The following is a 24,168-nucleotide window of genomic DNA, read 5'->3' on the forward strand; positions in this document are numbered from 1 at the left end:
GTCATTTGCGCTAGTGGATTGACACAGTTGGATACCGCCCCTTGTGTGCAATCTCTTTGTTCATATAGCTTCCCTATTCCTAAACCAATCACCGACGAGAAACTGAATATACCTTGGAAAATATACCTCTGGCTTTATTTACACTTTCTGGGTGCATTAAACTGACAACATCCTTAACGCTTTCCCTTCCCCTGCCTAAAGACTCCCTCACAGCCACTTTAGGAACCCAGCTGGGTGGACTACACAGTTCATGACAATCCCGATTAGTCACATGGACTGGTCAGAGCTACTATGGGCTGAAGCTCCTGGCATATCTAGCTTGTAAGAACCAAAAAGGCAGCATTACCTAACCCAGCAGCTAGAACTACTAGCTACTGCCTTCTGTTCCAAGATCTAAAATAACTACATTCAGGAAAATATCCCTACTTCAGATTCATTCCTGACTTCTGTTTGTAGGTCTAGGGCAGTGGTGGGCGACCTGTGGCCCCCCAGTTGATTTGGCCTAGAACTCCATCATCACTCACTCGCCATTGGCTATGCTGGCTAGGGAGTTGTAGACCAAAACATCTGGATAGCCAGAAGTCGCTCACCCTGGCCTACATGATTTTTCACTTATGGAGTGAAATGAATAATGTTTTATTTCAAGACATGCTGGCCCAAGAAAAGGTAGCTCAGTGGCCTACGGTGTGTTTTAAAGTTTCAGGTTCAATTCCTGGCAACTCCAATCTCAGGTAGCAGAGCTGGGACAGCAGAGCTGTCTTACTACTTAAAACAGCCATCCCCAACCTGGTGCCTTCCAAATGGGTTGGCCTACAAATCCCATTTGTAGGATGATGGGGGTTGTAGTCTAACACATCTGGAGGACACTAGGTTGAGGAAGGCTGGCCTAAGATCTCAGAGGTCTACTGCTAGCCAGAGCACGTAGCACTGGCTCCACGGAGTAGTGGTCTGAGTTAACAGATGAAGACCGCAAAACGTTGTGATGCTTTCTGTTGCAGTAACCCAAAACTTTCCTTCAACTGATTTCAGTATTTATTTTTCCCATAGGGTCTCCAATGCGTTTTTAAAAACCCTATAATCACAGCTAGATTAATGTGAGTTTTGCTTTTTAAAGTCAAATCAAAACATTATAGGTTTTTTGAACAGTTGGATTTGGACTAGGCAACAACTTTTGCAGAAGGGAACTTAGACAGAGCACTTCAAGGACAAGATGGGGATGAAGGATTTCTAATTCTTGTTTTAGAAAAGCAAATCAGCATAACATGATATACAATTAATTGTTATCTTCTCATGTTCCCCTCCTTCTGGCAAATCATACCAGAACCACCATTTTTGAAAGTAGTAATAATAATTTTCCCAATGCTGCAAAATATGATACAAAACTTCAACAAAAGAAACGTGAAGTCACAGAAGGAACTATTAAGCCTTCAGCAGCAAGTGTTGCTGCAGACTAGTCTTAAGAGATTTCAATACCATTCATCTATCAAAGTAGGATATTAATAAGAACATGCTGAACCTTTGCATATGTCGTGGTTTTTGCAAAACTTTTCACTGCCAAGTATAATGGGGTTTCAAACCTTAATAATAAATACGAGCAATTTTGTAAAACCCATCACCATTTTTTTCCATTTTACAGTGAGAAAGCAAAAGCTGTGAACAGTGGTTTATTTGAGGCATTAGAATTCATGTCTCAAAAGTACTTGTCCTGCACTAGGTTTGAGTTGCTCGCTCACAGTGCCCTGGCTGTGACAGGCAGTGGTACATAAATACCAGAAAGAAATCCCAGAAGTGTCAACACCCCATTGACAATCCTTAGCTGCTTACATAGTTGATGTCAGTTGATAATAAATCAGTAGAGAATCATGGGGCAAACATTAAAAACTAAACTGTCAGAGAATACTGAGCTTCAATATTTTATATACCTAACAGCTAGTATATAAAAAATACAAGGATCTGGAAAAAAATCTTATTTGAAGAGAGACGAAATACAGTATGCATTACATTTATTCTGAAATAAGCACCCAGTATATATTTTGAATACCATACTACAAGAACATCACATGATTTACCAGCACCAGCACAGTAGGAGTGATTAATAAGAATGAATAAAGTGATGATTGTACAGACATTTGTCCGCTTTCCTCTTTAAACTCTACCAATCTGGTGAGGGGAAAAGAGAATCAATTGTTTGTTAAATTCAAAACATAAATTAGATTTATCAAAACGGAACTCTTACCAGGTTTACTAAAGGTCCTCCGGAGTTTCCATACTGTAAATTTAGAAAAATATTGCCTTTTACTATTTTACTTTCACTCACTTACATGGCTTCTTTATATTTTTAAAAATAGTGTTGCCCTATACATCCTGGAAAGGGGATTCACATTCACTTATACGAAGCATTTCCTTATGGAGAGGTTACTATTCAAATTTGAATGAATAAACCTAATACAGGGTGCTTCCAGATGGAGGGCTCTAAGTGCTACCAAAAGACTTTGGGCGGGTTTGCACAACACACTAAGCAACCCTGCGAATAAGCTACACAGTGTGGTTGTTCACAAAACAACCCACGGTGCACCCAACAGATGATTGAGCTCACCGTGGGTTGTTCTTCCCCTCCTTCTCTCTCAGACCTCCAGCCGATATCTCAGTACCCTGTGCGGCTGAGATATTGGGATACCCTTGTCTGCCTATCCCGTCCCCCCGATAATGACCCCCCTTTTGTTCCCAACTTCTTCTTTCAGCCCCAGAAATTTGCGCAAATGGGGGTTGAGATCTCTATCCATCCATCCATCCATCCCCCTTCAGCCCTAGAAATTTGCACAAATATGTTTGTGATTTTTTAAGTTATTATTTTTGTTGATCTTTCGCAAATGAGCAATCGTGCACTTGCAGCTGTCTGATATGTGTAGCCTTGCCTTGTCAATGTCCTTGTAAGTTTCATCTGTCAAAAGGAAGGAAGTGCAGTAGGGAATATACAGGGGAATTGACAAGGCAATAAAAAGCTTCTCTGGAAGCATCACTAGAACGTCTTTACTCACTACCTTGCAATATTTGCCTAAGACTTAGGGGGTGCTTCCAGACAGGCAGTTCCTAGTGCTACCAATCAAAAGGTATCGAGTAGCTATTCCATCATTCCCTCCTTAATGGATCTTTTTCTGGTAAGAAAGAAGATAGAAGAAGCAGTGGAAGACAATGGAGGGTTACAAAATGGGAGACAATGCCGCCTGGATCCCACCATACAATGCCATGAATTAGGCAAGGTGACTGCATAATAAAAGCCTTATCTGGAATCACTCCTAAACGGGCCCTTCCAGCATTGTTAGGTTAATAATGCAAATTCTTTACCTATCAATGCCCCACACTATGAAAGAAACTGCAGACAGTCCTGAATACATGAGATGAAGAGCACAAAAAACATGCAGCCAAAACCTTGAAGAGCAGGAAAAGAGTTCAAAGGGGACTTGATTTGGAAGGTTTGCAAGAGAACACCACAGACCAAACAAAATACCACAGCAGTATTTAAACAAAATAAAGTTCTCCTATGTGGAGGTACTTAAATCAGGGAATTTTGTTTTGCTATTGAAATGTTCTATAAAGTAGAATGATTTCTTATTTGGCATTATTTCTTATTATGGCATTATTTTATATAAAGGCCACTGAACTTCCACTATAACTTAGATGCCTTCCTATATCTCTCTAAAACTTCTGCTTTTTCAGTAATGTTTATTTTCAATTTTACCCTTCTTTTTCTCTAAACCTGCTAGACACTGATTCCTTTATTTCCTGGCCTTGCTCCTGAAGCTTAAGAAAATATGTTTTCTTAATTCTGTAGACTCCTAAATTAAAGGAAGTTAGTACAAGTCTCTGAGACATAGCCCCTTGGTCAGATACGTACTCCGTCAAGGCTAACAGAAGAAGCACTAGAAGTTGACTTCTCCTTATCTTAGTCTTAAACAAACAGCAGTTTCCCTCATTTTAAAAAACAATATAGTATTTTGACAGTTCTGTGATGGATCTTTAAAGACAATGGAGGAATACAGACTGCGACTAATAATTTTAAGTGGAGTCAGCTGTTTATGATTAAATACTTTATATTGTCTCTTTACAGTAGAAACCGAAAAATTACTGCACATCAGCTGCTGTCTGTGTTCCAAAGGATAAGAAATAATTTTAACAAATGTTAATGCACTAACTTTAGTGGCAGGGGGGAGGGGGGCAGCAGCAACTGAATCAACTGATGTAATGTATCCTTCTGACCTTAAAAGACATTCAACAGAAGAGCTTTGGGAAAAGTGACTTACATTGATAATTGCATCTGTTTGGATATAGTCCATATCAGAGTTCCTAAGCCCCAGTTCTTTGCCTCCCCGTTGGGTGGTGCTAACAATACCAGTAGTCACTGTATTTTGAAGAGAAAATGGACTTCCAATTGCAACCACAAATTCACCAGGCCGTAGCTCTGCTGAACGTCCAAGCAGAAGAACTGGCAGCTTCCCCTGAAAATGGAGAAGGTAAAAATAGGCATGAATCACTAACATCTTAAGCATTTAAACACTGAATTCAACAAAGGAACCAAGACATAAGCGAGTTCAGCTTTCCTCCTATACCTGTAATAGACACTGTTCCCCCACAGCCCAAAGAAAACTACAGATAAAATGTGTAGTCCAAGGAGGTCATTATGAAACAATTCAACATATTGTTGAGCACTCCAAAACATACATTTTATGGCCCCAGGATGTGACTTGTTCCTAACAGCCTCCTGAAATAAATGAGCTAGAGACTGAACACAATTACTTATTTAAGAGGAGCTCTATGTACATTGCCTTGAGCTTCATCCAGGAAAGTTAGGATGTGTTACCACTAGAATTTTCAAATTACTTCATCTCAAACCCTGGTTTTCAATGGAATCCAGTCAAACACTCAGCTACAAGCAATCAACTGATTCGGAACAGCTACTGCCTCACCTGGGTTTGATGAGAAAGAGAGGTAGAGCTGGGTGTCATCCGGATATTGATGGCACCTCAGCCCACACCTCCGGATAACCTCCCCCAGAGGTTTCATGTAGATGCTAAACAGCATGGGGGATTAAAATAGAGCCCTGTGGAACCCCATGGCATAATTGCCATGGCACAGAGCAATAATCCCCCAGCACCACCTTCTGGAATTGGCCACCAAGTAAGAGAGGAACCACTGCAGTGCAGAGCCTCCAATTCCCAACCCAGACAACCTATCCAGAAGGGTACCATGGTTGATGGTATCAAAAGCCACTGAGAGGTCCAGGAGAATCAACAGGGTTGCACTCCCCCTGTCCCTCTCCTGGCAGAGGTCATCCCACAGGGTGACCAAGGCAGTTTCCATTCCAAAACCTGGCCTGAAGCCTGATTGAAATGGATCTAGATAATCCGTTTCTTTCAAGAGTGCCTGGAGCTGTCCTGCAACCACCTGCTGAAGCACCTTGCCCAGGAAGGGGGTGTTGGCCACTGGCCTATAAATGTTAACGTCCTCTGGGTCCAGGTTAGGCTTTTGCAGGAGTGGTCTGACTGCTGCCTCTTTTAAAGCAGCAGGCACCACTCCCTCTCTCAAGGAGGAATTTACAACCTCCTGGACCCAGACAGACATCCCCTCCTTGTTCGATTTAATAAGCCATGAAGGGCAAGGCTCAAGCACACAAGTGGTCATTCGGACTTGGCCAAGCACCTTGTCCACGTCCTCAGGTCTCAATAACTGAAACTCATCCAATACTGGACCAGATGGTGCTCTGAACGCCTCTACCAATGGAACTGCATTAATCATGGTGTCCAACGAATCTGAGTGACTTTATCTTCAAAGTGCCTGTCAGGGTGGACACTGAGCCCATAGAATCCCAGAGTAGTTCTGATTCTGAGGAAGAGCAGTCGCTCCTGGGAGAGGAGCGCACTCCTCTTTCCCAGGGCCAACAGCTGACAGAGATTCCTCCCACCAGCATTCCTAGATTAGATAGCAGTCCTGGGAGTGACCGAGCACAGATAGCAGACTTGGTGGACGCGCGATGCCGACACAGAGAGCGGTGCCAAATGGAGGGCGCAGAAAGGAGATGTAGTGCCCGGCTGGCGCGCAAACAACGGCTGCGCCCAGAGGATCCAAGGGAAAAGGGGAGGGACTCTCCCTAGTCCTTAAGTTCAGGGGTCTGCCAGTAATTCCCTTTCAAATGGGGACCAACTGTTCCAACTTAGGGCATAGGTATTGTGCTGCTCAGATCTAGTTGCAAATGGTAGAGTTGTTAAGTTGTAAAAGAAGAAAAAGCTTTGAAAGGAATCCCTTTGTCTGTGTCTGGACTTAGCTACTGGATTAGACTGAGAGAGGCCTCCAAGGAGCCCCTGACAGTGCCATGCAAACTCATCACAGTGGGCAACCAAGGATTCCACAGTCGCTCTCCCTGGCCCAGAATGTAACAGGCCATGAACCACTCAGAAAAGCTCCGCTGGACAACACTGAGAAGATGCAATGCTGGTGGAAAAGAACTGTCTCTTTGCCACCCTCACTGCCACAGAGTAGGCGCAATAATGAGCTCTAACCTGTGTCTGGTCAGACTCAGCACGAGTTTTCCTCCACCTGTGTTCTAGCCGTCTCCCCTCTGGCTTCATTGCCCTCAGCTCGGGTGTATACCAAGGAGCTGGCCAGGCTCTACTCACAGGAAGAGGGTGCTTAGGCCATATACTAGAAAGGAGATTAGAGGGAAGGAGCAAATAAAGGGCAAAGTAGGTTTCATGGGAAAACCTTTGTGTAAGATGTATGAACTGAGAAGGGGAAAACAAATACAAAAAGGTTCATATGCTGGTTTAGCAGTAGCCAAATCCAGCCACTAGTGCCACATATGCTGCTCTGCCAGTAACGATGCTAAAGGGCTTGCCCGTTCTTGGTGCTTTGAGCGCTGCCAAAGCCCTATCCCTTATGAATGCCTTTCTATTGCCATGTTAACTGATAAAGGGGGAAAAAGCAAACTATATATATACAGATATAGAGTAGTAATATAATATTTATGTAGTTGCAGATAGACATCTTTCACTTAAAGCAATGGTGTAAGACGGGCTGGGGACCACCCCACACACACTTCCCCGTGCCCCCCCAACTGAACACAGGGGGGAAAACACTGTTCTGGTGCTGCTATTAGCAGCAGCACGACAGCAATCTCACTTCCAAGATAACTGTTTTCCATCATTAATAGCGGCAGAGAAACAGAAGTCTCACTGGGGACTGCTGGTGGCTATGAGAAGCTTTTGCCTCTCCCAACAACCTCACCTGGGAGACCACTGTTTTAACACTGATACTGGTGGCAGAGAAATAACCACCTTGCTGGAAATCGCCTCCAACTTCTTAACAGGCATGGAGTGGGGGTTTAAATCCCCCTATCCTTGCATGCACTGAGATGTATGTGTGGTGGTGGGTAGTGCATCTGTTGGAGTTGTGCGCGTGTAGGGGGGGAGTGTGTATGCATATGTGTGTGTGGGGGGGAGGAAGAGTGTGTGTATACATGTGTGTGAACACATGTGTAGCCTTCGTCCAATACTGGATATCGCCCTTGGGGACAAAAAGGTTGCGCGCTCCTGATTTTATGGAATTGTTTTTCTGTCACGGACATAAATTATATGCAAATTCACCCTTAATTGAAATATCTCCAACATACTACTTATCCTTACTCTCTATGATACTTCTAGACCAGGAGAAAATTGGGGTGGAGAAAGAGAGAAACAAAATATTTTCTATAATCTGTCTACAATAGTTCTTCATCTACCAGGTCAAACCTTGATAAGAGTAATAGGGGTAACATCTCCTAAGACAGACACACATTTTCATAGCCTTGAATTATTTCTGGCAAGAGAAAGGAGCTATATAATAAACAGTTGGTGAGTAATGAAATTATTTGCAGTTGTGCTGCATCTTCAAGCTTGGGCCAAAATTGGTGAAACATTAGTTCAAAGTCAAGCACTGTATGAGTTGGCTCAGGATCATCTGTGTGATTCAACATGCCTTCTGGAAAGAGTTAGCCTTCTCTTTGTGGGGTTAAAACAAAATCAGCTGCAAAAATCCCTTCTTCAGCAGATGTTATAAAAAATGGTTTTGTAAAGCAAAATGTGTAAAATACAGAAAGCTTCCAGAAGAGGCCAAGTTCTCTTATTCTTTTTTAATTTAAAGCAACTGTAAGCAGAATTCCTCAAATAAATGTGTGTGATGTTGTCAGGAGGTGCCCTAGCAGCCTCTTTCAGTAGACCCCAATAGCCAACTCAAGACACAGAAGAAAGGATTCTTTTCAAGGCTTTAATCCTTTTACAACTTAATGACTCTTTCAGATACTAATCACCAGCGACTAAGCAAGGAACAGCAGAGTGGCCTATGCGCCGAGTAGGCAGTTGATCCCCGTTTGAAGGATAATCACTTGAAGACCCTGAAGTTATGGGCTAGGGAGAGATTCTCCCTCTTTCCCTTGGGTCCACAGGACGCGGCCATTGCTTGAGCGCCAAACGGGCGCTACGCCTCCTTTCCGCGCCCTCCATTGCTCGTCGCTCCCTGAGTCTGCGTCGAGCGTTTAGCAAGCCCTGTTCCCGCACTTTCTCACCGCTAGGATCACTATCTATCTCAGGAATGCCGGCAGGAGGAATCTCTGCCAGGTGCTGTGCCTGTGAGGGATGAGTTGGCTCCTCTCCCACGGATTGCTGATCCTCCTCAGAATCAGAACTGCTCTGGGTTCTATCAGCTCAGTTTCCACCCTGACAGATGTGCTCATTTGCCCGTTTGCTCTTATCACTCAATCAATATGGCAATAATTATCAATTTAAGTAAGCTAAGGAAAGTCTTCCCTTTCCTTTGTGGAAGTCCAGCTGAGCTCAAAAGTTGAGCCAAACCACACAGATATTGTGAAATCAGGAACTTAGAGCACTTTCACATATGAAGTTTAAAGGGGTTTGGTCAGTTTATAATGTGAACATAAAACCTGTATTGGCCAAAATGCTTGTTTGCAAAATGTCTGTCTTCCACATGAATAATAAGAAATTCAATATAAAAAGTGTTAAGATTTAAGCTTTTACATATGTATGAAAATGCTCTTAAGAGTGAGGACTACACTTCATGAAAAAGCCAAAACCACATATAAAATACAAACCCAGTATTCAAGAAAAAACTCCAGCAATTCATGGAATGAGAACTGCCAGATGTACAAGCTGGGTTTAGAAAAGGCAGAGGAACTAGAGACCAAATTGCCAATATCCGCTGGATAATGGAGAAAGCCAGGGAGTTTCAGAAAAACATCTATTTCTGTTTTATTGACTATTCTAAAGCCTTTGACTGTGTGGATCATAACAAACTGTGGCAAGTTCTTGGTGGGATGGGGATACCAAGTCATTTTGTCTGCCTCCTGAGGAATCTGTATAACAACCAAGTAGCAACGGTAAGAACACACCACAGAACAACGGACTGGTTTAAGATTGGGAAAGGAGTACGGCAGGGTTGTATACTCTCACCCTACCTATTCAACCTGTACGCAGAACACATCATGTGACATGCTGGGCTTGATGAAGCCAAGGCTGGAGTTAAAATCGCTGGAAGAAACATTAACAATCTCCGATATGCAGATGATACCACTTTGATGGCTGAAAGCAAGGAGGAGCTGAGGAACCTCATGACAAAGGTGAAAGAAGAAAGTGCAAAAGCTGGGTTGCAGTTAAACCTCAAAAAAACCAAGATTATGGCAACCAGGTTAATTGAGAACTGGCAAATAGAGGGAGAAAACGTGGAGGCAGTGGCAGACTTTGTCTTTCTAGGCGCAAAGATTACTGCAGACGCTGACTGCAGCCAGGAAATCGAAGACATTTCCTTCTTGGGAGGACAGCAATGACAAATCTTGATAAAATAGTGAAGAGCAGAGACATCACACTGACAACAAAGGTCTGCATAGTTAAAGCAATGGTATTCCCCGTAGTAACCTATGGCTGCGAGAGCTGGACCATAAGGAAGGCTGAGCGAAGGAAGATAGATGCTTTTGAACTGTGGTGCTGGAGGAAAATTCTGAGAGTGCCTTGGACTGCAAGAAGATCAAACCAGTCCATACTCCAGGAAATCAAGCCAGACTGCTCACTTGAGGGAATGACATTAAAGGCATAACTGAAGTACTTTGGCCACATAATGAGAAGACAGGATACCCTGGAGAAGATGCTGATGCTAGGGAAAGTGGAAGGCAAAAGGAAGAGGGGCCGACCAAGGCAAGATGAATGGATGATATTCTGTAGGTGACGGACTCAACCTTGGGGGAGCTGGGGGTGGCGATGGCCGACAGGAAGCTCTGGCGTGGGCTGGTCCATGAAGTCACGAACAGTCGGAAGCGACTGAACGAATAAACAACAAATTAAAGGAAATATTCTTTGTGGTCGTGTTAGTAAATTGAAGTGCTATCAGAGCTATTCAGAGATATGCACATGCCGCAGTAGAGTGTTCACACATGCCTAATTACCTGAGAAACTGTTGGTACTATCAGCTATCACCTGCTTGGAAATGGTGGAGAAAGAGGTCCTGATTTCAAAAGGGAATCAGTACTGTCAGCGTAGACAGATATGATTTGTCTATCTGGTGCTGCACAGACTGTTTCCAGTTCAGTGCCAAGTTCTGCATACATAAACCATATACAGAGCACAGCTTTGCCAACATAATTCCTAATCCAGCAAGGAAGGTGTACCTGTATTGAAGGGCATAAACCACTTTTGGTAAACCAAGACAAAAAGTGGTTACCATATTGTAGGTAACTAGATTTGAAAAAGAAGCTACAGTAAAACATACCAGAGAACATGCCCCATCCTGTATAAGAATTAAGAGCATCTTCAATTCTGATTTACAGAAAATGGACTAAAGTGAGCTGAAGCAAAAGCAAAGTATCAGCATTTCTAAAAATCTATCTCCTAATTCAACAGCCAGTTTGTTGACTATTTACTAGCACATGGCAAGTTTAAAGTATGAACTGCCTTCTTAATTTAAACTTATTTATCTATTTAACTAATTTATGTAGAGCTATCAGTGTGCGTGGTACTTCACAAGTACAAGGAAACAGATCCTTGCTTCAAGACTGTCTAGAAGAAACAAGAAAACTATTCAAGACATACTTTTTTTAAAATGGCATATTTCTCTCTCACATTCTCTCTCCCTCTCTCCCTCTCTTGTTGCTGGAATAGAAGAATAATTTCCACTGCATTCCCTATAATTGGGAGCTTCAATTCAGATTTGTTTTTAAAGTATACCATTACATCATTGCAAGTACACCATTAAGTGAAGGAGGGAGGAGTTAAGAGTCTGCTATTAGCTCTGCTAAGAGTCTATCAGAGCTAATTATTTTAAACTCAAACTACAGACTAAACAAAGTACTGCATAAAACTATATGCCTTCCAGCAGCATATAATGAGTAAAGGATAGAAGTCTGGACATGTTATAGATTTAAGTCTCTCTCTCTGCACCCTGTCCTCATTCCTCCATCATGCAGAGTCACTGACTCATTATGTAGCCCAGGACAAACCATAATTTGTTTACTCCTTTCTGTATCCCCCTCTTGGGGCCCTCTCCCTTTATTCAATCCTTCCATTACCATGTGGCTTTGTGCAATGTTCATACAGCACAGCGCAAGCAGGTATTCTTGCAAATTCTGAAAGCCAAGATTACGTTTAAAGTAATTGTTCTCAAAGGTTCCCAAGCTCTGAACACAGCATTTGTGGGCTCCCATACTGTCATGCTGCTCCCAGCACAATGGAATCTGGTTACCTGGATGACAAGTGAAGCATCCAGGAATCTAGCCCTGCAATTATTTCTCCTTGGGGCCAAAACAGATATTACTTTAAATGTTTGTGTCTAGCAGCTATGTTTTCTTTTCATTTTTACTTTAGACTAGGCACAGGGCTTCCTATCCAGAACTTAAAAGCCCCCCTACCCACCATTCTAGGGGGCCAATCCAGATTGGTGACCTGCCCTGTGCCTGCTCTAGAGTAAAAATGAGAGGGGAAAGATGCAGGGTGGTGAGAACCTGAGCTCAACAATGCCTCCCTCCACCCCCTTTAGGAGGGAGAGGGGACTGTTAAGTCCAGTTGCTCTGGAACTGCTGGAGCATTCTAAGGCCTCCTGTGAGGCCTTGGCAAGGCACTTTGCAAATAAGATTGATTGGATTAGGAGTGTTATTCCGTGCACTGTGGATACAGTTAATGAGCGAGAGGCGGTCTGTGGCAAACTGGTTTTGTGGGATCGGTTCCAGCTTCTTCCTTCTGATGAAGTGGACGAGGTGCTTTCATCTGTAAGGCTGACCACCTACTTACTTGACCCCTGCCCATCTTGGCTCATTATGGGCTGCAGAGAGAGAATGGGTGAGGGGATCATGGCGGTGGTAAACACCTCCCTTGAGGAAGGAGTGATGCCATCAGCCCTAAAGGAGGCAGTGATAAGACTATTCTTAAAGAAGCCCTCCTTGGATCCCCAAGTTCTGAACCACTTTCACCCAGTCGCGAATCTGCCATTTGGGGCAAGGTGATTGAGCGGGTGGTGGTGATGCAGTTGAAGGCACACTTGGAAGAAGCCGATTAACTAGATCCATTTCAGTCGGGCTTCAGGCCTGGCATGGGATAGAAATGGCCTTGGTCGCCTTGGTGGATGATATGAGGAGGGCTCTGGATAGGGGCAAATGCTCCTTCCTTGTTCTCCTCGACCTCTCAATGGCTTTTGATACTGTTGACCATGGTATCCTCCTGGAGCGCCTGGAGGGGTTGGGCATTGGAGACACCATATTACGGTGGTTCCGGTCCTTCCTCTCCGGCAGGTACCAGAGGGTAGCACTGGGAGAGGAGGCTTCAGACCCGTGGCCGCTCACTTATGGGGTGCCACAGGGTTCCATCCTCTCCCCGATGCTATTTAACATCTATGTGAAGCCGCTGGGGGCTATCATCAGGAGGTTTGGGGTGCGGATGACAAGCAGCTCTACCTCTCGTTCAAATCTTCACCAAGGTTGGCCGTAGAATCTCTGTCCAAATGTCTGGAGATGGTGAGTGGCTGGATGGGGAGGAATAAGCTGAAACTGAACCCTGACAAGACCAAGGTACTTTTGGTGGGAGACAAGAGGAAGTTGGGGGATGTTGACCTGGTTTTGAACGGGGTATGGCTACCCTTGAAAGACCAGGTCTGCAGCCTGGGGGTCATTTTAGACTCCCAGCTGTCCAGGTAGGGTCAGGTGTCAGCTGTGAGCCGGACAGCACTGTACCAACTCCATCTGATACGGCGGCTGCGCCCCTTCCTTCCCGATCATCTGCTCCCATCGGTAGTAAATGCCCTGGTCTCCTCTCGTTTAGACTACTGTAATGCGCTCTACGTGGGGTTACCCTTGAATACAGTTCGGAAGCTGCAGCTGGTACAGAACACGGCGGCTTGCCTGATTAAAAGCAGCTTCCGGCGTGATCACATCACTCCAGTGCTGAAGGAGTTGTTTTCCGGGCCAAATTCAAGGTGTTGGTTTTGACCTTTAAAACCCTATATGGTTCCAGCCCAGCCTATCTCAAGGAGTGCCTCCAGCAACACCGGACAGGCTGCTTAACAAGATCAGCCTTGGATGGCCTTCTCTCTGTCCCATCAGCCAGGACAGCTAAACTGGTAAAGATGAGGGAGAGGGCCTCCTCTGTGGTGACCCCCACTCTGTGGAACTCCCTCCCTAGGGAACTCCGCCATGCCCCCTCTTTAATGAGCTTCCGCCATGCATTAAAAACAAGGTTGTTCAGGCAGGCATTTGGGGTGGGTTAGGGTATTTTTAGAAATATGATTTTTTAATGTAGAATTTTATTGTTTTAAACTGTTTTTATTATTGTACATCGGCCAGAGTGGCCGGGTGATCAGCCAGATGGGCGATTAATACATTTAATTAATAAATAAATAAAAAGTTAGCTATCTTGTTTTCTTCTCCCAGTGGCCTGGACAGTGATAATTAATTTACTGCAGGGTTTGATGAGGAAACTTGTTTGCTCCATAGCAATGTTGAGAACATCCCCAGTATACTCTGGAAATAATTCAGGGAAAATACATTTTGCTAAACGTCCACTAGAGAATGGGAAAATAATCCATATTCTCAACAGGTTTCAGAGTGGATAAGGCCCCTGGGCCTTAGCGGGCAGTGACAGTATCACCACAAGCCAGGGCCTAGGAGCTTGGACCCTACTTTAGCAATTCCTGAAATCCTTCCCACTACCTCCAAAGAGGAGGGGAGATGGTAGGAAAGCTACTATACAGCTACAGGCCCCAGACATGGCCATACCTGCTTAAAACAGCTTTCAAGGACACTGGGAATGATAGGAAATGCTGTTCCTAGGATTCAGTGCTCAAGGGCCCTGGACTGTGATCATGCCTGAGGTCTGCCCCAGTGACTTTAGGAAAATAGCAGATAGGGGCAGGGGTTGGGGGGCTGCTGGGAAAAGTGCAGCCTGAAAAGAGGCTCTGGAGCAATCTGAGTGAATCCAATGTAGATTCAGGCAGACTATAAAAATCCTGCCTCATCCCAACTACAATTTTGGGCAGTGTCACATCACTAAGGCCTCATATCTACAGAATGAGGTGATAGAATCAACTATATCATTTCAGATTGCATATCTTGCAATCAGAAAATTAACACAGCCGGAAGTGGGCTAGGCCAAGATCTTGTTTCCTGATGTGCTAATTGTTGTTTTTTTACTTGCAGAAAGCTTGGTACATGGAACAGCAATAAAACATGGCTTTACCACCTCAGGCTTCTACAACCCTGCATGGGTGGCCCAGGCTTAAGTAAGATACATTTGGGAGTGTGTGAAACTAGTACGGGAACTCCCTTCAGTAGTTTTAGGTCCAAATTAGACGAGACATTAATTGCGTAAATGCAATTGTGCACATTTCCCATTGGCACCATTAGGTGCTTCCCTTGAAATGCAAACAACCTCCAATTTTTGCTGGGAGCGTGGCAGGAAGGGGAAAAAAGGAAAACCACCTCCCTTTCCCATGGTGCTGAGGCTGCTCATGCTTGCCTATGGCTGCAATTTACATAAGAAAAATGCAGGCCCATAACTGTATTAATCATAGAATTAACATCTATCTAGCTTAGTCCTATGAAATTCCAGGTAAGACTTTACAGTAGACGGGACATTTCCTGCAGTAAATTGTAATAAGAATGAAGCCTCTGTTATGAGTGCACTGGAAAGGAAAGCATGTGGCTTTAAATTTTATTTGCTATTGAACCTGTACAATTTAGTGGGCACATAATAATTTTGCACAGTGGATTGGAGATTCATAAATAAGGAAGAGATGGAGTTCTCTATTTGCGCAGAACTCTATTTGTTCTTTAAAAGGAATATGGATCCCGCCCCTCCCCACCCCCACTGCATTCTGCTGTTGTCAGTGAGTGAATTGCAAAACATGTAGCAGCAGTAACCCTGGGAAATGCCTTAAACTGAACGGCAGCAATCTATCAGGATAAGCGATGCCAAAACCTAGACAGGCCTTTTCTATATTAAGACAGGAATGCTGCTTTATTTGTTAACATAATGCCAAGAATAACAATGTATTTCCAACTTCAATATGTTCACAGACCTGAAATGCATTCACATGGTCTAACAGATCAGACCAGTGAAAAAATCATCTACAAGAAAGAAAAGTTACTTTCCACTGTGATGCCAGAGCATGACTCACCCAATGAAATACTAATTGTACCCTCAAACATGCAAGAAAAAAATCAATTATTTTTAAGAGAAGCAGAAGGGGTGAAATGAACTATGCCAGTGTCCACTAAAGCCAACAAAAATGCAGCACCAGCAACATACCAAATCCATTTTGTGATACTGAGAGCAAAGTGAAAAGCAAAGATCGAGAAGGAGGTAAGATGAAAGCAGTGAAGATGAAGAAAGAATGCAATAAACACATATAGGATAACAAATTCACAAAGACAGCAGTCAAATAGGGACAATGCAATCCAGAGATATGGAGGAAAGCTACACTTCTATTTCACGGCTTAGCTTGCAAAAAAAATTACTAGGAGAACCATAACATTTAAAATTGCTCTGATGGGAATCTTCTTCAGGTTATGTAGGATGCTATTTAATGCTTAATATGCTCTGTATGTGTTCTTAAACTCTGTAATTGGAACCATCTTACTGAGCCAATGCTGTGTACAAGATGTGAAGGAATTCATTATGCCCCTGACTGGAAAGTATGAGCGATGCATGCAAGAAACACACATACCTAATGCTTCTGAACAATTAAGGAAATGTATAACCTACTCCCCCTTTTAATTTTAGTGAAGGAAATGAGGCAAGGATATTCAGACAGTTCAGGCAGAGCTATAAAGCAGACCTAGCAAAAGTCCAGGATGGGTGGCACAACAGATACTTCAGGCCAGGGCTAATGGCCCAGGTGCCTTCTGAGACCTTGGCAGCCCAACACATTAATCAAGATTGGGAAGTGGAAGAGGGAATACCACAAATAGTATGATCAACTACTGGAGGGGAGAGCAGAAAGGAGTGGGAGCTAAATTACATGCCTGGCTATGGTACAACCTGCCACGAAAACCCTAGAACTGACCCTACCTTCTCCAGAGATAATGGGAGAAGATATGTCTAAAATAAGTTGCAGAGCGACAAGTTACCTCCAACCAAGCCATTTTGATGTCAACACACAAGATCCTCAGCAGTCAAGCTGAAGATCTAATTTGTTTCTTACAATTTGAGGCCCACTCACTTCAGCAATAGGAAGTGAACGTGAACTTTTGCCCTCCTTATTTCTCTCACCTACTGTCTTCCCTTCTGTTTGTCTGATCAGTTCATGTGGTTTTGCTTCCCTTCTGTAGCACTGTGGTTACTGTATTTGTGTAGCCAGAGGGAATTTGGCTGGGGTTTTTTCTGTGTACGCAGCCTGTGAAAAGCAGCAAAGCAAAATGTGTGTGTTTATGTTTAAGTATGTTAATGGCCAACAGTTTTGAAAACGAACTGGTTGTATTTCAGAGGTGCCTCTTACAAAACACATGGAAGTGATCTTGACCCTAAAAGATATAACCAGACCTCAAATGTTTCTTCTCATATGTTTACCTCATAGTGGTAATTAATAATAAATATCATGCATGACTAGGATTATAGCTGTTTTCATAATCATGATAAACTATGGTTTATTGTTATAGGAATTATGCTAGGCAAGGTGAAGCTCAGAAGCTTTCACTTCTGCTTTAGACTAATTATAGTCTAGCCTTACATCTAAACCTTAAACTATAACCTTAAATATGGTTTACTGAAACAACCCTGCTTTGTAAACCAAGGTTTGAAGTCGACTTGTTTCAGTAATCCATGTTTAAGATTAACTGCAGTTTGTTCAGGTTCGGACATAATGCTAAGCTGCAATTCGTAAAAAATGGAAGCAAAAGCTTCCGAATTGCTTCTCACAGCTGCGCAAGAGGATAGGCTCATTCCCTTAGCAATAAATAATATTTGATTGTTACATTCAAATGCAGCGATTGACTGGGTATCAATGCGGTTGGCTGTATTTCTCCCCTTTTTCAATACCTGTTATCTTATTTATTTAGGAACTTCTAAAATTGAAAGAAATGCATTTCTTCTCTCCTTTGCGATGACTAGATCTGTGTTACCTGGATAAATAAAATCCTCAGTTTCTGTTTTAAATATGTTATTGTATTTTAAATCTTTGTATTACTGCTAGGTTGTTGTTGTTTTTTGCTTTTAGTTTTATTTTATACTGTGGTTTTAAACCTTTATAGTACATCTTATGTTGTATTTTATGGTTTAAATTTTTGTGATCCACCCAGACAGCTTCAGCTACCGGGCAGTATAGCAATGTAATAAGTAAATAATAAATAATAAGCAACTGAAATCTGGTAAGATAGCTGTGTTCAGGTACTCATTTTGCAGCTGAGAGAGACAAAGCCCCTGCATCCAAATAGTCATGTTTTCCATAATCAAGCCACCCAGGTTACTAATAACTTGATGATCTATGTATGATTGGTGATCTATGTTCTTCTATAGCAGCCTCCATGTGGGAGGTCCACTCAGTTCCATTTGTTTTGGCCTTCAACTTGCCACAGGGTAATCACAGGATGTGACCTGCATTCATAGCGGCTTTTTGTCCAGTTTACTTTTGCTGAAGGAACAGAAAAGCTTAATTAACTCTTCAGGGGTTGGAAATACTTTGTGCTCCATTAAGTCATTTTGGTCATCTTGGACCTCACTGATGACTAAGCTCCCCACATATTGTTTCCAACTTGCGAGTCCTGAAAGGGAAATCCTAGCCAAATTGGTTATTCATGTGAATTAAAATATTTCTAACACTTAGGAAACAACAACAACAACTCTGAAATGTTACCAAACTGCTGCTACTATACTCAAAGCGCATTCCAAAACATCTGCTTATTTTGGCTGCCCTAATCACGGGGATATATAGCTCAGTTGTTTTAGTCCTAAAGCATTCTGTTCTCCTCTCCCACAACCATTTATCAAAGCTCCATATACATATTGGTCTCAGCTTATCACTTCTGCACAAACTCTACACTGACAGTCTACAGGACTTTGTAAAGGTAAAAGGTACAGGTGTCCCCAGCCAGTCGTGTCCGACTCTAGGGGGTCGTGCTCATCTCCATTTCTAAGCCGAAGAGCCAGCGCTGTCCGAAGACGCTTCCATTGTCATGTGCATGACTGAACACCGAGGTGCAAAGAACGCTGTTACCTTTCCCGCCGAAGCGGCACCTATTTATCTACTTGCAATTTCTTGCTTTCAAATTGCTAGGTTGGCAGGAGCTGGGACTGAAGACAGGAGCTCACTCCGTCACACAGCACTTGGGTCTCGAACTGCTGTCCTGCCGACCTTCCGGTCTGCAGTTCAGTGTCTTAACCACTAAGCCACCGCGGCCCTAAACCACAGGACTTTGTACCATCCTCCAACTGTCCTACCCCTATCACTGTCCACCACTTTCAAACAAAACAGCTCAATGTATGTATTACATAGTAGGAGGGTGGCACCAAACACAAAATGGAAACAATCCAAATGTTGTGACCAGTATTTATGAAAAGATCCTAGTGTATCATGAATCTCCGCTCTTCCTTGGAAAATAATTTTGAAAAGCTTTTCTGTTTGCTCCAAAACATGCATATTACATAAAGCACTATTGACATTGATATAAACACAGTGTTTGAATAAAAGTAAAGAGTGCTTTACTCAATATTTTGAAGAACACAGAGAAGCTTTTAAAATTATTCCTGAGGAAGAGCGGAGGCTTCAACACACCCAGGTCCATACTGGGTTGCACCATTTTGGATTGTCTCCTTTTTGCTATTGGGTGAAGGGAATGGTACCAAATTGTACCACAGTAATACGGTGGCTTCCAAAACAAATCTACACTGATCCCCTGGTAAATTCAGACTGTACTAGGAGAGCTACTGGTCTAGGTGCAGTTTGACCAGTATTAGAGAGATCACATGTCTGCCTCTCCCCAGATATTTCTGTCTATCAAGACGAAATGGTTATTTTCATTATTATTTATCATAGCAGGAGGTCACACATCTAATGTACTGCCTCCTGTTATGGATGGTTCCAGGCTCAATTCCTAACATTTCTAGTTAAAGGGCTGGGGAAGAAAAAAACTTGACATGGTGACAGGCTGCTGCCTACTGAAGAAGATAGCTAGATGGGCTAATGCTCCATCATTGCAGACTTTTAAGAAGGCCTTGAAAACATATTATTTTGCCTCGGCTTTCTCATGATATGACTGCTATTTTTGCTGTTAATGCTGTTAACATTGTTGCTGGTTTTATTGTTGGCTTTTATTATTGTTTTTATCACTTTTAATATTTTAACTGTTTTTATGTATTTTATTGCTGTAAGCCACCTTGGGAGGACTTCAGTCCTGAAATGAGGCCAAGAAATATTTTAAATAAACAAAATAAAAATCATCTGATTCACTACAAGGCATTTTGCCCTGTCACATTTGCTGATTCCTGCCTTTTCCTGGGGCTTCCCTTGTGTTACTGTTCTCCAGAAATAGTTCTTTCCCCCACCCTATCTTGCCAACAAGTTCCACATTGATAGTTAATAAAGAATCCTCATTCTCCAAGATCTCTTATTTAAATTATCCAGCATTACTATGTATCTCCATGTGGGCTAAGTCAGCACAACCTTACGAAAAAAGCAGAGGGGAAGACCCAAGAGATCTGTTTCTCATTTGCACTAAATTATTTTCCATGGAAAAATGGGTTAGTCACTGGAAACCAGTTCATTCTACTGGTGCCTGTAACTAAATACTTGTATTTAATTTCTTTTCCTGTTTAAAAAAGCAGCCTGTCCTAAGCCAGAAGTACATCACTTAAAGGAAAATTGTATGCATGGGAATGCAAGAACATAACTGTTTTAGAAATGTCAGGAGCATGGAATCTTAGAGCAGATCTTCATGCATTTTTGACCGCAGACATTCCACATCCCATGATAGAACTTAGTCTTCATATTTGCATTATCTGGCCAAATGAAGAAATATTTCCTTCTGCTTCAGAAGCAGAATTGTGAGACAGGCATACTCACAGTCATTTAAAAGGATATTAAATATTCAAATCAAGTAAAATGATAAAAAAGACTCCGCTGAATTCACATGGCAAATTGATTTTTTATGGCATAGAAGTTTAAGTGGCAAAATAGCAGGGAAGTGATTGAGGAGAGAAAGCTGTATAAAGCAGTTAACAAGAACTTTTAATAAGTAAACATTTTCACTTCATTATAAAATTAACTTGGGGAACAATCCTATGGCCACTAGTCAGCGGCTAGACGGTCATAGGATATGTCAGTTTCCGGGAACCAACCTCAGAGCCCACGCTCCAAGGTTGGTTCCCTGAGAACCGACCTTCCTCCCCTCCCGCACTGCACCACAGGCAGCTCGGAACAGCCCCGTGCTCACAAGAGGAGCACGGAGCAGCGAAAACAGGGCGTTCAGGGGTGGGGAAGGCGGAAATGCTGCTATGACACATCCTATGTGTTATCCAGCAGCCCGTTTCCCCACTCTGTCTTCCCACGGAGTCTAGTCTAGCCACAAATGCAGGGCGGCTGAAGCGCAGAGGGGACGATCCTCTCTATGCTTCGCCTGCCCTGCATTGGATAGGCGGTCGCCTCCGAGTTCAGAGGCGGCCACCTATCCCGGCAGGATTGCTCCCTTAATTTGTCTAATACTTCCAAACAGTATTTCTGTAAAATGTATGTGCCTTATCAGGAGTAACTAATTGAATGCTGCTGCATATAATGAAAAAACTAATGTTTTAATTGTTGCATACAGTGTACAAAAGGAAAAGGGTGTTCAAAATTCTTTGTTTTGTCTCCAGAATATCTAAAAGGAATCATATGATTGTATATAGCTTCTTAATTTCTATTAGCTAGAATGACTGAACAGGGTTTTATAGGAGTATTTCCTGCAGCACACCATTTCACTCTTTCCAGAAACAATACAAAAAATAATCCAGGAAACAGTGCTTAAAAGGAAATCGCTGAACTTGGCTACTGTGTATGTTCATCTGCTTATTTCCTCTGTTTGTTTTTGCCAAAATTCAAACTTGCAGCAGTATCCACCAAGTTAAACTCCCGCCTCTCGCCTCACTGTGATATTCTAGGCCCCCCTTCCATGTGCTGCCCCCTAGAGGTCACTGGCTGTCCAATGAGTCCAGGCATCCCCTAATCTTCCCCAAAATAAATTGCTGCCACCACCTACTGAGTCGTAGAGAACACTAGGACTCTTCATTTATGTACTTGGCTGTGTAAATTAAAGCCAGCATTTTCCTAGAATCCCCCAGACACAAACACATTCATAAATTTAAATCACTAAATTTATTTATGGAAAATAACAAGCTGAACAAGGAATAATGGTTCTACAAATAATGGTTCTACCTCATATCCTAACCTAATGGAACCAACTCGCCCCCGTAACAGCTATCCTAATGTTGTCTTTTTACTAGTCCTTCTTGCTCCTCCTCTTCCCATTCCTCTTCCTCTAAGTGTCCCCATCAACGTCCACTTCTCAACTGACTTTCTCAACTGACTCTACGCATCTGTCATTTCCTCTCATTCCATTCATCATTCCTTCATGCTCCCCCACTGTCAACAATTCTTCCCCTCCTTCTTCTGTTACACCCACCAGGGAGATGTACATTAAAAAACAAAGGTAGTTCCCTTCAGACCACCAGCACATAGTCTCAGGAGTTTATCCTCAGTTATCCAAAGCATTATCCAAACATATTTTCTCACCCATTCTGCTAATCTGACCCACTAAGGGTGCAACCCTCGGCATGTTTAGAGAGAGAAAAGGCCTACAACTCCCAGCATTCCCCAGCCAGCACGCAGAGGATTACACTCTTAGGGCGCAATCCTATGCATGTTTAGACAGAGAAAAGGCCTACAAGACCCTGCTGGCTGGGAAATGCTGGGAGCTGTAGGCCTTTTCTCTGTCTAAACATGCATATTATTGTGCCCTTAATCATCTAACGGTGCATTAAAATATACAAACTTTGAGTAATGGAGTTGCTGTAGAAGTGCACCGACCACGTTCAGGTCATACATATATTATTCTCCATAAGATCAAGCTCAGGGAAAACTGGCTGCATGTGTTTTGCAGGGAGGGGCAGGGGAGAGAGAAGCCAACTGTTCTGGAGGCTTGTGTGATCATAATCAGGAGTTGTTTTTCAACTCCTAAAAAAACTGGATGTGCTTAAAAATATAGAACACTAATAATAAATACACTGAAGGAGTACTGCATTTTATCAACTTGAAATTAATTAATTATTTTAAAGGTGGACAGCCTGCCTGAAGCATAGGGCAAAGATGCAAGGCAGACAAATCAATCCGCATTTTGTTTGCTGATAAGTACATCTGACAAAAACATTGCAAAGACAAAGGAAAACTGCACTTGTTCCACAGGAGAAAAACACACCGCCGAGTCCTGTTTTTTCTAGATGCATCTGTATGCATCCTGAGCATGGAACTGTCCTAGAAAAAAGCCTGGTGCTTTCTTCTGCAAATAAACAACTGTGTTCTGCACTATACAGCCCACACTTGTCCCAGTTAATTGTGTAGATCAATGTAGGCTAAAGCATCCTGCTAACATGTACTGTGGGGAGCAATGAGCTAAAATGTTAACTGCAAGCCCATGAACCCAACCACACGTTTTTGCATGCAGATGTGGAACCACTATGGTCCATCTATGGCTTTTAGGATTGCAGTGTTCTGATTCAGTGTGACAGATGTTTGTAAAACATTCTGAAAGAGATATAGCAAAAAGCAAAAGGAACAGCGAAAGAGATGGTGCGGGCTCTGCATGAGTGGAGGCTGGTGGCTCCTATTTCAGTGGGGCAGTGTATCTGTTCTGGGTTTCAGTCAGAACCAGTCAGAACTCTAAAGGAGCTATCCAAAGTACTGAACCAACAGCTCCTTTAGAGTTCTGACCGGTTCTGAGTGATATCCAGAGTGGATTCACCACCACACTGAAATAGGCGCCACCAGCCTCCACTGCTCTGCACGAAGATGGTCCCAGGTTCAATCTCGGGCTGATAAAATTCACACTACATATTTCACTCAGATATTGTACTGAAGTCTAAAATCCAGTTCTTTTGCTTTGGGGAAGAACAGGCTACTGTCACCCCACTAGCGATCTTGACAAATTATTTATTTGTTTCAAATAACGCATGCTAAATATCTTCTTAAATGTGGGTAAGACATCCTATGTAGATATGTGCACTTATATTTCCTATTCTACATGCAAAAACTCACTAATAATATAAAAAAGACTAAAGCTGGTATTATAAACACTCTGTACATTTCTTCAAAGCTACACATTTCCCCATGAGATTACCTTTGCATATTTAACCAATATGTTTATGCAGCACAACCAAAAATGCATCCGGGCACTATGATGGAGGCCATGTGATAGTGCCTGAGCAGTTTAATAACTGCTGAATAGCTCCCCTGGGCTTAAAATATTGGATAAGGACTCGTGTGTGTTCCCATTTCCCAAAACACTCAGCAACGGAAAATGAAATGGTGTTTGTCTCTTTAAATATGCCAAACTATAACACAACATGCATACCTGCAGTGCATTAAATGGAGGTTTTGAAAGAGCATGAATACAGTGGCAAAGCGAACTCA

General features: G+C 42.7%; 1 protein-coding gene across 1 annotated transcript in view; it reads right to left on the bottom strand.

Annotated features, from left to right (window-relative positions):
* Window positions 1–24,168, bottom strand: part of HTRA1 (HtrA serine peptidase 1) — a 62,137-nt gene that overhangs the window by 11,506 nt on the left and 26,463 nt on the right. The window contains exons 4-5 of the mRNA XM_084846005.1: window positions 4,302–4,496; window positions 2,237–2,269 (exon numbers count right to left, since the gene is read on the bottom strand). Coding sequence (XP_084702131.1) covers window positions 2,237–2,269; window positions 4,302–4,496 — 228 coding nt within the window. The remainder of the gene's footprint in view (window positions 1–2,236; window positions 2,270–4,301; window positions 4,497–24,168) is intronic.

The sequence above is a fragment of the Heloderma suspectum genome, chromosome 3, assembly GCF_057233095.1.
Source record: "Heloderma suspectum isolate Gila_16-S chromosome 3, 16-S_ref, whole genome shotgun sequence".
Lineage (NCBI taxonomy): Eukaryota > Metazoa > Chordata > Lepidosauria > Squamata > Helodermatidae > Heloderma > Heloderma suspectum.